This window comes from Seriola aureovittata, chromosome 5, assembly GCF_021018895.1.
Source record: "Seriola aureovittata isolate HTS-2021-v1 ecotype China chromosome 5, ASM2101889v1, whole genome shotgun sequence".
NCBI lineage: Eukaryota > Metazoa > Chordata > Actinopteri > Carangiformes > Carangidae > Seriola > Seriola aureovittata.
Window position 1 is genome coordinate 30,294,856 of NC_079368.1, and position 12,500 is coordinate 30,307,355.

The 12,500-nt window shown below is 43.5% G+C and overlaps 2 protein-coding genes across 5 annotated transcripts in view; both read left to right on the top strand.

Annotated features, from left to right (window-relative positions):
• tsc1a (TSC complex subunit 1a) overlaps window positions 1-11,515 on the top strand; it is a 29,042-nt gene extending 17,527 nt beyond the window's left edge. For all 3 annotated transcript variants that reach the window (XM_056376638.1, XM_056376640.1, XM_056376639.1), the window contains exons 16-22: window positions 222-388; window positions 536-718; window positions 3,642-3,752; window positions 5,300-5,422; window positions 5,871-6,058; window positions 7,404-7,544; window positions 8,347-11,515. In XM_056376638.1, the coding sequence (XP_056232613.1) occupies window positions 222-388; window positions 536-718; window positions 3,642-3,752; window positions 5,300-5,422; window positions 5,871-6,058; window positions 7,404-7,544; window positions 8,347-8,866 (1,433 nt within the window). In that variant the 3' untranslated portion in view covers window positions 8,867-11,515. The remainder of the gene's footprint in view (window positions 1-221; window positions 389-535; window positions 719-3,641; window positions 3,753-5,299; window positions 5,423-5,870; window positions 6,059-7,403; window positions 7,545-8,346) is intronic.
• Window positions 11,516-12,332: 817 nt separating this feature from the next.
• The window catches only part of ak8 (adenylate kinase 8), a 13,891-nt gene continuing 13,723 nt past the window's right edge, over window positions 12,333-12,500 (top strand). Inside the window, exon 1 of one of the 2 annotated variants that reach the window (XM_056376690.1) lies at window positions 12,333-12,413. The gene's annotated coding sequence lies outside the window, so the exon portion shown is untranslated. The other variant, XM_056376689.1, reaches the window with a different exon arrangement.

Here is a 12,500-nt window from a genome sequence, read left to right on the forward strand (position 1 = left end):
GTCCCACAGGAGGAAGTTAATTTTAAAGGCAGCACAAAACAAAAACATAAAACATCAACACAGTAAAAATAAACCAGCCAATCAGAGAGAGACTGAGAGTTCTGTGATGGACCTGTAAAACGACAATAATCATTTAACCCTTCGTTGAGAAAATGAGAATAAATGCAGATGAATGTGTGTATTTAATGTGTGTTTAATGTGCGTTTGCTGTGTGATGTCAGGCCCCGCCCTGGGGGAGGAGCTTCAGTGCCTGAGGAGTCAGCTGTTGCTGATCCACAGTCAGCTTCAGTACGAACGTTTCAAACGGCAGCAGCACGCTGTCAGGAACCGCCGTTTGCTGCGGAGAGTCATCAACGCTACAGCGCTGGAGGAGCACAGCGTTGCCATGGTAACACACACACACACACACGTTATCACTGTCTGTTATTTTATCAGGTGTTTTTCTTACCTCCCTCTTTGTTTATTACTTGTTTCCTCCTCTCTGTCCTCATCCCTCCCTCTCTTCCTTCCTTCCTTCCTTCCCCCCTCCCTGCAGAAGGCCCAGCTGGGCGTTCAGGACGAGGAGATTCGGTCTCTGAGGTTGAGTCTGGAGGAAGAACAGAGACGCTACACACAGCTGCAGCAGGACACACACACACACACCAACCAGCTGCACACACACATCCAACAACTGCTGCTGCAACAACAGGACGAGCAGAGAGACAACCAGAGACTGCAGGTACACACTGACACACACTGACACACTGATACACTGACACACACTGACACACACTGACACACACTGACACACACTGACACACACTGACGCACACTGACACACTGATACACTGACACACACTGACACACACTGACACACTGATACACTGACACACACTCACACACTCACACACTGACACACACTGACACACACTGACACACTGATACACTGACACACACTGACACACACTGACACACACTGACACACACTGACACACACTGACACACACTGACACACACTGATACACTGACACACACTGATACACACTGACACACTGATACACTGACACACACTCACACACTCACACACTGACACACACTGACACACTGACACACACTGACACACACTGACACACACTGACACACACTGACACACACTGACACACACTGACACACACTCACACACTCACACACTGACACACACTGACACACTGACACACACTGATACACTGACACACTGATACACACTGACACACTGACACACTGACACACTGATACACTGACACACACTGACACACTGACACACTGACACACTGATACACACTGATACACACTGACACACACTGATACACACTGATACACACTGATACACACTGACACACACTGATACACACTGACACACTGATACACACTGACACACACTGATACACACTGACACACACTGACACACACTGACACACTGACACACTGATACACACTCACACACTCACACACTGATACACACTGACACACACTGACACACTGATACACTGACACACACTCACACACTCACACACTGATACACACTGACACACACTGACACACACTGACACACTGATACACACTGACACACACTGACACACACTGACACACACTGACACACACTGATACACTGACACACACTGACACACACTGACACACACTGACACACACTGACACACTGACACACACTGATACACACTGATACACACTGACACACTGATACACACTCACACACTGACACACTGACACACACTGACACACACTGACACACACTGACACACTGATACACACTGACACACACTCACACGCTGACACACACTGACACACACTCACACACTGACACACACTGACACACACTGACACACACTGACACACACTCACACGCTGACACACACTCACACACTGACACACTGACACACACTCACACACTCACACACTCACACACTGACACACACTGATACACTCACACACACACACATTGACACACACTGACACACTGACACACACTGACACACACTGACACACTGACACACACTGATACACTCACACACTCACACACTGACACACACTGACACACACTGACACACACTGACACACTCACACACTCACACACTAACACACGCTCACAAACTGATACACTAACACACTCTCACACTCACACACTGATACACTGACACACACTCTCACACTGATACACACTGACACACACTGACACACACTGATACACACTCACACACTGACACACACTGACACACTCACACACTGACACACACTGACACACTCACACACTGATACACTGACACACTCACTCACACACTCACACACACTGATACACTCACACACTGACACACACTGACACACACTGACACACACTGATACACTCACACACTGACACACACTGACACACTGACACACACTGATACACTCACACACTCACACACTGACACACACTCACACACTAACACACACTGACACACACTGACACACTCACACACTCACACACTGACACACACTGATACACTCACACACTCACACACTGACACACACTGACACACACTGATACACTCACACACTCACACACTAACACACACTCACACACTGATACACTCACACACTCACACGCTCACACACTGATACACTGACACACACTCTCACACTGATACACACTGACACACACTGACACACACTGATACACACTCACACACTGACACACACTGACACACTCACACACTGACACACACTGACACACTCACACACTGATACACTGACACACTCACTCACACACTCACACACACTGATACACTCACACACTGACACACACTGACACACACTGACACACACTGATACACTCACACACTGACACACACTGACACACTGACACACACTGATACACTCACACACTCACACACTCACACACACACACTCACACACTAACACACACTGACACACACTGACACACTCACACACTCACACACTGACACACACACACTGATACACTCACACACTCACACACTGACACACACTGACACACACTGATACACTCACACACTCACACACTGACACACACACACACACACACTGATACACACTGACACACTCACACACTGACACACTCACACACTGACACATACTGACACACTCACACACTGACACACTGATACACTGACACACTCACACACTGATACACTGACACACTGACACACTCACACACTGATACACTGACACACTCACACACTGACACACTCACACACTCACACACTGATACACTGACACACACTCACACACTCACACACTGATACACTGACACACTGATACACACTGACACACTCACACACTGATACACTGATACACACTGACACACTGACACACTGAAACAGACACTGACACACACTCACACATTGACACACACTGACACACATTGACACACACTGACACACACTGACACACATTGACTCACACTCACACACACACTCACACATTGACACACATTGACACACACTGACACACACTGACACACATTGACTCACACACACACTCACACACTGACACAGACACTGACACACTGACACACACACACTTTAGAGAACCACCTGTGTTGTGATTGGCTATTTCAAAACCACCTGTGTTGTGATTGGCTGTTTCAGAGCGAGCTTCAGGAGTGTCAAAGCAGGCTTAGAGATCTGGAGGCGGAGCTTCAGAAGGCCAATAATAAGGCTTACAATGCTGAACACCAGCTGACCGAACTGTCACTCAAGGTGAGATCGACTTCACCTGACACTGTGACTACAGGGGCGGAGTCTAAAACAACACAGTCTACTTCCTGTAATGTCACTTCACCTGTGTCACAGCAGAGTGTCTCCTTCAGTATGGAGGCGATGGTTCAGGTGTGTGGGGTGAAAGGTCACACAGTGAACACCTGTTAGAGCAACACTGACAGAGAACAATTTTTATTTCTGTTTCATGGAGAACGACAGACCTGTTGTAAGGAGGCTGAGAGGAACAAAACACCTTAAGTCTTCTCCTTAAGTATTTAAGGTAAAATCCTTATCTTAGTCTTATACTTAGAGAATCACTTAAAGTCAGTTAAACTGTGTCACAGAAGACCTTAGTGACCGAACTAAGGAAAAAACTAAAGGTGTGTAGGTGAGTTCTTTTCTTTGATCTCTCTGTTCAGGTGTAGTGGAGGTGTTTCGTGTCCACAGGTCAGAGGTCAGAGGTGTGTCAGGTCACTCACTTAGTTTAAACTCTCACACTGTGAAGTTCCAGTCAGAACAGCAGCCTCTTCAATGTTACCTGCTTCCATAATTGATCACAGGTGAGATCACGGTTTCCATGGAAACAGTGGAATTTTACCAAAGTAAACTCTCTTGCATTGCTGTAACTTTTTGAAGAGATTCTGTGCAACAGCCTTCAGTAACTCCCTCAGCTGAGGACAAATTCAACCTGAAGTGTCAGACTTAGGTAGAAAACTTAAGGTGTTCTGTGTGACCAGCGCCAGAAACCTTCAGGATCCAGATCAATAAAGTTTCATTAACTGATAAACAAACCCAGTGTCAGGGGTTAGTTAGAGGTGAAAATCTATTACTTTTCTCCTGTTTTGTTCTGTCTTGATGCAGAAAAATTATAAACCACATGAGAGGTTTTAAACTACACCAGCAGAGAAGAAGAAAACGGCTTCTTCTTCTTCCTCTTTTAGCTGCTGCCACAGCCGACCATCCTGCTGCATCACACACACATTTAACTCGGCCTCCCTGACGCAGCCCTCCCATGTGACCGGGCTCAGGCCCCACACTCAATATCACACTGGCTTGTAAAGAAATATAGATTACAATTTTAGTAAAAAAAATAAGGAAATAAAATGGAATAAAAACAAAGAAATGAAATGAAAAATAAGAGGGGAGTTGTTGATAACCCTCGTTAATAAACATTAATCAAGGTGTGTGTGTGTGTGTGTGTGTGTGTGTGTGTGTGTATGTGTATGTGTGTGTGTGTGTCTCTGTGTGTGTCTGTGTGTGTGTGTCTCTGTGTGTGTGTCTGTGTGTGTGTGTGTCTCTGTGTGTGTGTCTGTGTGTGTGTCTGTCTGTGTGTGTGTGTGTCTCTGTGTGTGTGTCTCTGTGTGTGTGTGTCTCTGTGTGTGTGTCTCTGTGTGTGTGTCTCTGTGTGTGTGTGTCTCTGTGTGTGTGTCTCTGTGTGTGTGTCTGTGTGTGTGTCTGTCTGTGTGTGTGTGTGTGTCTCTGTGTGTGTGTCTGTGTGTGTGTCTGTGTGTGTGTCTCTGTGTGTGTGTCTGTGTGCGTGTGTGCAGCTGTGCAGCAGTGAGCAGCTGCAGCAGCAGATCTTCTTGTTGAACCAGCAGCTCGTCCTGCTGAGAGAAGCTAACAGAGCTCTGACTGAACAACTGGAGGGCGGAGAGAGCGACCACTGGACTGTAAGAGCAACACACACACACACACACGCATGCATGCACACACACACACAGCCACACACACACACACACACACACACACACACCTCTGCAGCTGTTCTGATAATCAATCAAAGCTCAAACATTCACCTGGACCTCAAGGATGAACTGATTGGATTTTGCTAAAGGTCAAAGGTCAAGGTCAGGGTGACCCCACAAAACACTTTTCAGCCATTACTCAAGACCTCACACAGAAACTATGACAAAATTTCGCACAAATGGTTCATATTTAATATTTCCTATGATTGTGGATAAACAGGAAGTGACCTGGAACTAGTCTGAGTGGAGGAGGAGGAGATTCTAGTTTGGAGAGTTTTTTCTGGTTCAAAGGTTGTGAACCTTATTGTGTGTGTGTGTGTGTGTGTGTGTGTGTGTGTGTGTGTGTGTGTGTGTGTGTGTGTGTGATGGTCAGGAGGCGTCCATGCTGCAGTGCAGTGTGGGTAAGGAATACCAGCGTCTGAAGGACAGCGAGGTGCAGCAGCGACAGAAACTGGAGGCAGCCAATCACAGGATAGCAGAGCTGGAGAACCAGCTGGCCAAGAAAGACCAGCTGATCCTGGACCAGAAGAAACTTCTGGAGGACACCAAGGCCCAGAGCAGGTCAGAGTCCTTTTCAGAGTCCTGGTCAGAGTCCTGGTCCAGTATTACATTGTTGACCTGTTACTGAGAACCAGAGGAAACAAACAGACAGCAGCTGCTGAGTAAATGTATAAAGACGAACCTCCACTCTGTTTATTCAGATAACTGATCAATAGTCCAGGGTGACGTCTTCTACAGGAAACACACCAGAGGATGGACGAGTCATTATCAGAAAGGTCTCAGATGAAAGAATTAGTCATGAACCAGCTCATTAACTCTGAGATTCCTTCTCATTATCAGTAGGTAAAGGTGTGTTCAGATGAAGTTCCTCCTCGTTATTGTCTGTGTCCAGTCCTGAAACTGATCTCAGATCAGGTTTCTTACTAAAACAGTTTGAGTCTCTGAAACGCAGCAATCTACCGCTAGCAACATTAGCATTATAGCTAGTACCTTAGCTACAATGCAACATATGCACTGACTGTTCGAAGTTAAACCTGCAGAAACAAGTCAAACTCCTCCGCATGTTTCTCCAGAGAAAACATTTCATTTATGTTGTTGGTTATGGTCTGAAACCTGGTGAACATCAGTCAAAGGTTCAGGCAGAGGAGACTACAGGGACAAGGAGGAGGAGCAGTGATGTCACAGGAAGGTCATGAAGCTTGTCCTTCATTTCATATTTTAATCGACATTAAAAAGAGGAATTGTAAAAAGAATTTATAAATGAACGATTAGTAATCAATCAATACTTCAGGTTTACAGAAACAACATAAAACTCTCATTAAATAAAACATTTATAAATACATTTATTATTCATTCATGAATAAATGATATAATTAAAAAGTTATTTGAAAAGACATTTTAAAAAAGAGAATAAATAACTGGATTCAATTTCTATTTCCTTTTTCCAGCTGCTTTTCCTGTGCGCTAATAGATTAGCTTAGCCATTTAGCTTCTCCTGTTACCCTTCATTGCTGGTAAAGCCCACTGGTTAGCTCTCCATCCAATCAGAGAGCTTGTGGTTTAGCCTGGTTTTACCAGCACTGAAGGTCCGGAGTGTCATGGAGAGGCTAACAGCAGAAGCTAAATGGCTAAGCTAATCTATTAGCCAACAGGGAAAGCAGCTGGAAAATGGAAATGGAAATTGAATCCAGTTATTTATTCTCATTTTTAAAAATGTCTTTTCAAATAGTTTTTTAAATTGTATCATTTATTCATGAATAAGAATAAATGTATTTATAAATAAATAAATCCTGAGAACCTTTGACAACAACTGAGAATAAACCTGTGTGTGTGTGTGTGTGTGTGTGTGTGTGTGTGTGTGTGTGTGTGTGTGTGTGTTGTGTGTGTGTGTGTGTGTGTGTGTCAGGGCGGAGCTGTCGGCCTGTGAGAGTCGCTGTGTCGCTCTGAGGAGAGTCACCCAGAATCTACAGACAGAGATGCTTCACCTGTACAGTCAGATCCACCTGGACACGCCCACACACAGCCGGCCTCAGGACGTCTGCAGCAGGTAAACCCACGCCAGTGATGTCACACGTTGATGTCACTACAGGTGTTCAGAAACATCCTGTTTGTTTGCTGGTCTTTTGTTTAAACTTTATTGAAACCAAAACAGGAAGACGAACACAGAGGAACTGAATCATAACGTCACAGTTAATGATTATTATTGATTATTATTCACATTAGGTGAGCAGGTTTCTTTCACAGAAAGTTTAGCACATCATTACAGGTAGATGTGACGGCACCACCAGTGAACCCAGTATCTATTTAACGTTGGCTAACGTTAGCCACCATAAGTTTCAGTTTTTAAGTTAGTGTATTTGCACAGAAGTGATAGTAAGACATTACACAGTTAAACTTGTTTTCTCGGTACTCGGTGGATTTGACGTGTATGTTTTTTAAGGACAGGTGAAACAGGTGCAGAGTGCAGACATCATTAGTTCCTCTAATGTGGGGAAAAGGAAGTAAATTCATGTCACTGAGGAAATACAGTTAATGAGTCAGGACTGACAGTAGGACTAGTCCTCAGCCACAGGAGGAAGGTGGAAGGTTAAACACTTTCTCTGAGGTGTGAAGGATCATTGCCATCAATATTACAATAATTGATAAATGGATAAAACTGTAATACAGAATTCAATAAGAATCTCAGACCACCTGAGTCTGTGGTAGGAAAACACCTGAGTGCACTGATGTCAACAAAGGTGTGTTATTACCTGTGAGTGAACTTCACAGTGGTGCTTTAAACAGTCTAAAGTAACCAATCAGAGCATACAGCTGATGATGTCATGTGATGTCATCTCTCTCTCCCTCAGGCCAAATGGTGGCAGTGTCGCCTTACCTGTTGCTCAGGGCAGCCTCAGGCCCTGCCCCTCCTCTTCTTCTGTTGGTATAATAAACGGAGTCGCGGAGGCTCTGTCCACCTCCCCCCTGCACCTCCCCTCCTGCTCCTCCTCCCCCCTCTCCCTATCCCCCATCGACTCCCCCCTGGCCGTCGGCTCGTTCCTGGAGCAGCGAGCGCGGCAGCTGTTCAGACCGACCGATCACAGCCAGGAGGAGGAGCCACAGGAGGACGAGGAGGAGCCACAGGAGGAAGAGGAAGAGGCCCAGCCAGAGAGCCCTCCTCTGGGTCAGGAGGCAGAGGAGGCCGCCCTCCTCTCAGGGAGCCCCCAGACGGTGCCTCAGAGCCAGGCTGCAGCTCCCAGCCCCCCTAGCTCTAAACCTGAGCCCCCCCCTCCAGGTCCTGCCCCTCCTGCAGACCTGACCCACGCCGTTCGACAGAGGAGACACGAGCTGAGCATCATGGACTACGACGAGACGCTGCCAGAGTACTGACAGAGGACCAGAGACCAGGTGTACAGGTGTCAGCAGACCACAGGTGACTGGGTCTGTGGATAAAACCAGAGTGAAACAGACTTCATCATTAAATGCTGTCGTACATGAAGCATCAGGTGTGTGGGGCGATGATGAGGAGGCTGAACCTTCCTCACATTCAAACAGAAGTGATGATAAACTTAATGAATAAACAGCAGAGTGAAGAGAATCTGACATAAGACACAACAGGTAGAAACTAAACTCTGCCTGACACAGCTACAAACCAAACCTGAGCGTCACACTGATGTTATTTAATAATAATAATTAATTCATTTGTGCTGTTGGAGGCTTGATGATGCAGTGACTGCTTTGCTAACTACTGTAGATAGCAAATGAACTGCTAACACACTAACTCGCCAGGAATATGTTAGCCCACAATAGCCTACTAAGCTAGCTCAGTTGCTAACTGTAAGCCTGCCAAACCAGTTAGCTCACCGGCTAACCAGCCAATAAATTGAACATGTATTTCAAAGGTGAGAGAGGTGGAGTCTCAGTTTATTCTCCAGCAGAGTCACTGTGAAAAATCAGGTTGAAACATAAGGTCACTAGAAAGTTCTACAGAGTGAATCCAATGATTCTGTTGAAATTAACAGGCTTTGCTGAGAATTGTTGCTGAAGCTCCACCTGACACATAAAGAGAAAAATAATGATTTTCAACAACTGTAGCAAGTTCTGCTGAAATTAGCTCATAAGCTAAATCATATTTCTGAAAATGCTTAGCTTCAGTCCCCAAATTCTGTTTTGCTAGAGAGCTAACGACCAAGTTAGTGTTAGCTAGCTTGACAAAAAAGGAATCCACCTTTATGCCAAACATTAGCTAATATTCAATTTGATGTGATTCGAGAATTAATTTTAAAAAACTCCAATCCTGAATCCAAGAGATGATATCGCCAAGATGTGAAACGATTAACATAAAATTCAAGTCTTTAAAACTAAATGACATCAGTAGAAACTGAAATAAAAACAGATCCAGGTCAGAGCAGCTAAACACAACAAAACTAATTAACTACTCAAGTAAATTGTCATTAATAACCTGTTATTAATAAGCTGTTATCTGACCTCTACAAATCATCAGGCTCGTCCACAATACAGATCAAACATGAGCTTCTGGCTACATTACAGCTAACATTAGCATGCTAACATGAGCCGTCACCACGCTGTACTTTGAGTCAATATTGGATTTACATGTTGGTTTGGGACAGTTTGAAGTGAGTTAACATGATAACAGTTATAAGAAAATAACATTTTTCCCTCAGGTTTGTGACAATCACTGAGTTTACAAGCGGGGCTATGCTAACATTAGCCTGTTTGCAAAGAAGAAAGAAAAATTATGGAATTGATGATTAAAATAGATTTTACCACTGAAAATATTCTTCATATAAATAAATGTCTGATGAAATAATAATATTTTGCTCAACGATGTTACCAGAGATGATGAGTTATTAATTAGAGCTCCTGATGCAGGGAGATCATTAGAAAACAACTTATTAAGCCAAAAATAAAGGAAAAGGAATGGAGGGAATTCAGTTTTTTTAAATGAATAAATTGACAGTGAAGCTAACAGCAGCCGTGCTAATGATCCAGTGTTAACATGAAACTCTGCAGCTACATATTGTTCATGTTCATGGTGCTACAGCAGCATCACAACACTAAGTGAAATCACAATTATAATAATAACACTACTGTAATGATTAATGTCACGACTGTGAAGCTGCATCATCATCATCATGATCATCTGACATATAATTAATATTGATTATGATTCAGTCAGTGATGAGGTATGATGAGTGATCACTGACAGAGGCCGCAGTTAATGGGGTTCCTCAGGGTTCTATTCTTGGTCCTTTATACTTTCCTCCGCACACTGTCAATTTCTGAAGCATTTCCTGGACAGTAAACGCTACATGCAGCTGCAGCTTCAGTGAGCTCATATAAAACCTTAATGGAGGGAGATCAACCAATAAAACCTGTTTTCTCCTTTAACCTTCTGGTTAAACAGACAAACATTATGAAGCTGACAAACTCACTTTGTAATCAATCAGTCAGTGATGAGACGTCATCTGCAGTAACAGGCCTTAATGTTGTTGAGGTTAAATGATGAGTGTGGTTATAAACTGACCTGATCGTTCTCCTCAGGTTCACAGCTCAGGAAATCAGGTGTGTCAGGTGAGACAACAGGTGGCAGTTTGAAGTGACAGGTACAGGAAGTGTTTGGCTTAGCTTTTTGGAACCCTTTAATGTTTTGGGAAATGCAGAGTTCTTGTTTGCTTGTTAATTTCTTAAATTCCATCCGAGCATCAGACTCAGCAAGAGCCTAAAACTGTTTTCCAGATGTTGAACTACTTTTCATGAAAACTGCAGTGTGATGACAAACCAAAGACTTCCTCTGAATCCAGCTGATTAACCTGAATGAATGACACTCACTAATGATCTGGGTGAATTGTTTTTTTTTTCTTTCTCGTTGTTGGGCAGTTTTTCCTCAGCAGCATCGCTGTGTTCACCTCAGAAACAACTGTGCCTGTTTCCAACAGCTGTGTTGTTCTGCCTCAGCATTTTGAGGAGATGAATGTTAAAACTGTGAACACTAAAAATAAAGACTTCTAAAATCTCTGAAGTATCTTGTGTCAGGTACTAAAACTTGTAGTAATTCAAATGTCTCGTCAGATTGATTATCTTTTTCTAATTTAGTAAGTTTCTGTTTTGTCAAAGTCAGGGTCTGACAGTTCTCTGATATTTTACTGTGTTATGTTAGTAAAAGTACCAATAATACTCCAATACAAGTAAAAATACTGCAAATCAAAATGTTCCTAAAAAAGTAAAAGTCGAGTATAATCTGCTTCATGTAGTTAAAGTAGATTAGAAACAAACTGACTGGTGACAGTTATGAAACTGTTAATGACACATTTTGTTTTAGATACCCCCGTTAATATCACAGACTGTATATGGTTATTATGTATTTTTATCATGGATGTATAATAAGACCATGAGCCTCTCCAAGCTGCCCTGCATCATTGTCTGCTCCTGTTAACTGACCTTTTCTGTTTAACCTTTTAAAATACTGCAATTTACCAGTAAAACCCTCGAGTAGACTTTGAATAATTTCAATAAATTATTGATACATTTTCTTTTTTAATTTTAAAATGTAGTTTGTGCTTGGATTATTTTAAAAACTTAGTTCAAAGTCACCAATGTTTTTATGTAATACTTAAAAACTGTGTTTCTTTCCTCACAACTGACATGAACACTAACAACAATGACATACAGCACTTTTAAAAGCAGTGGCTGATTTATTGGAATATATTATGGTCGGCAGCCTTTCACATACTGCAGTATATAACAGCAGGAAAACAGCAACAGGCAGATCAGCCTTGGAAACACTTATAAAATATCCCACTATGTCGTCGCTTCGAAACGCCCGCACTCCCGCCCTCTGACGCGCGCTGATGACGTTCTTCCCTAACAACAAGCAGAACGCTTCTTAGCAACGGGCTCGTTCCTGAAGCGGAAGGTAAAGTTTTATATTTGTCTTAAACTAAACACGAGTTTCGCACCGGAGCCTTACCTCCAGGTGTTTGCTATAAGACACAGGTGTAAC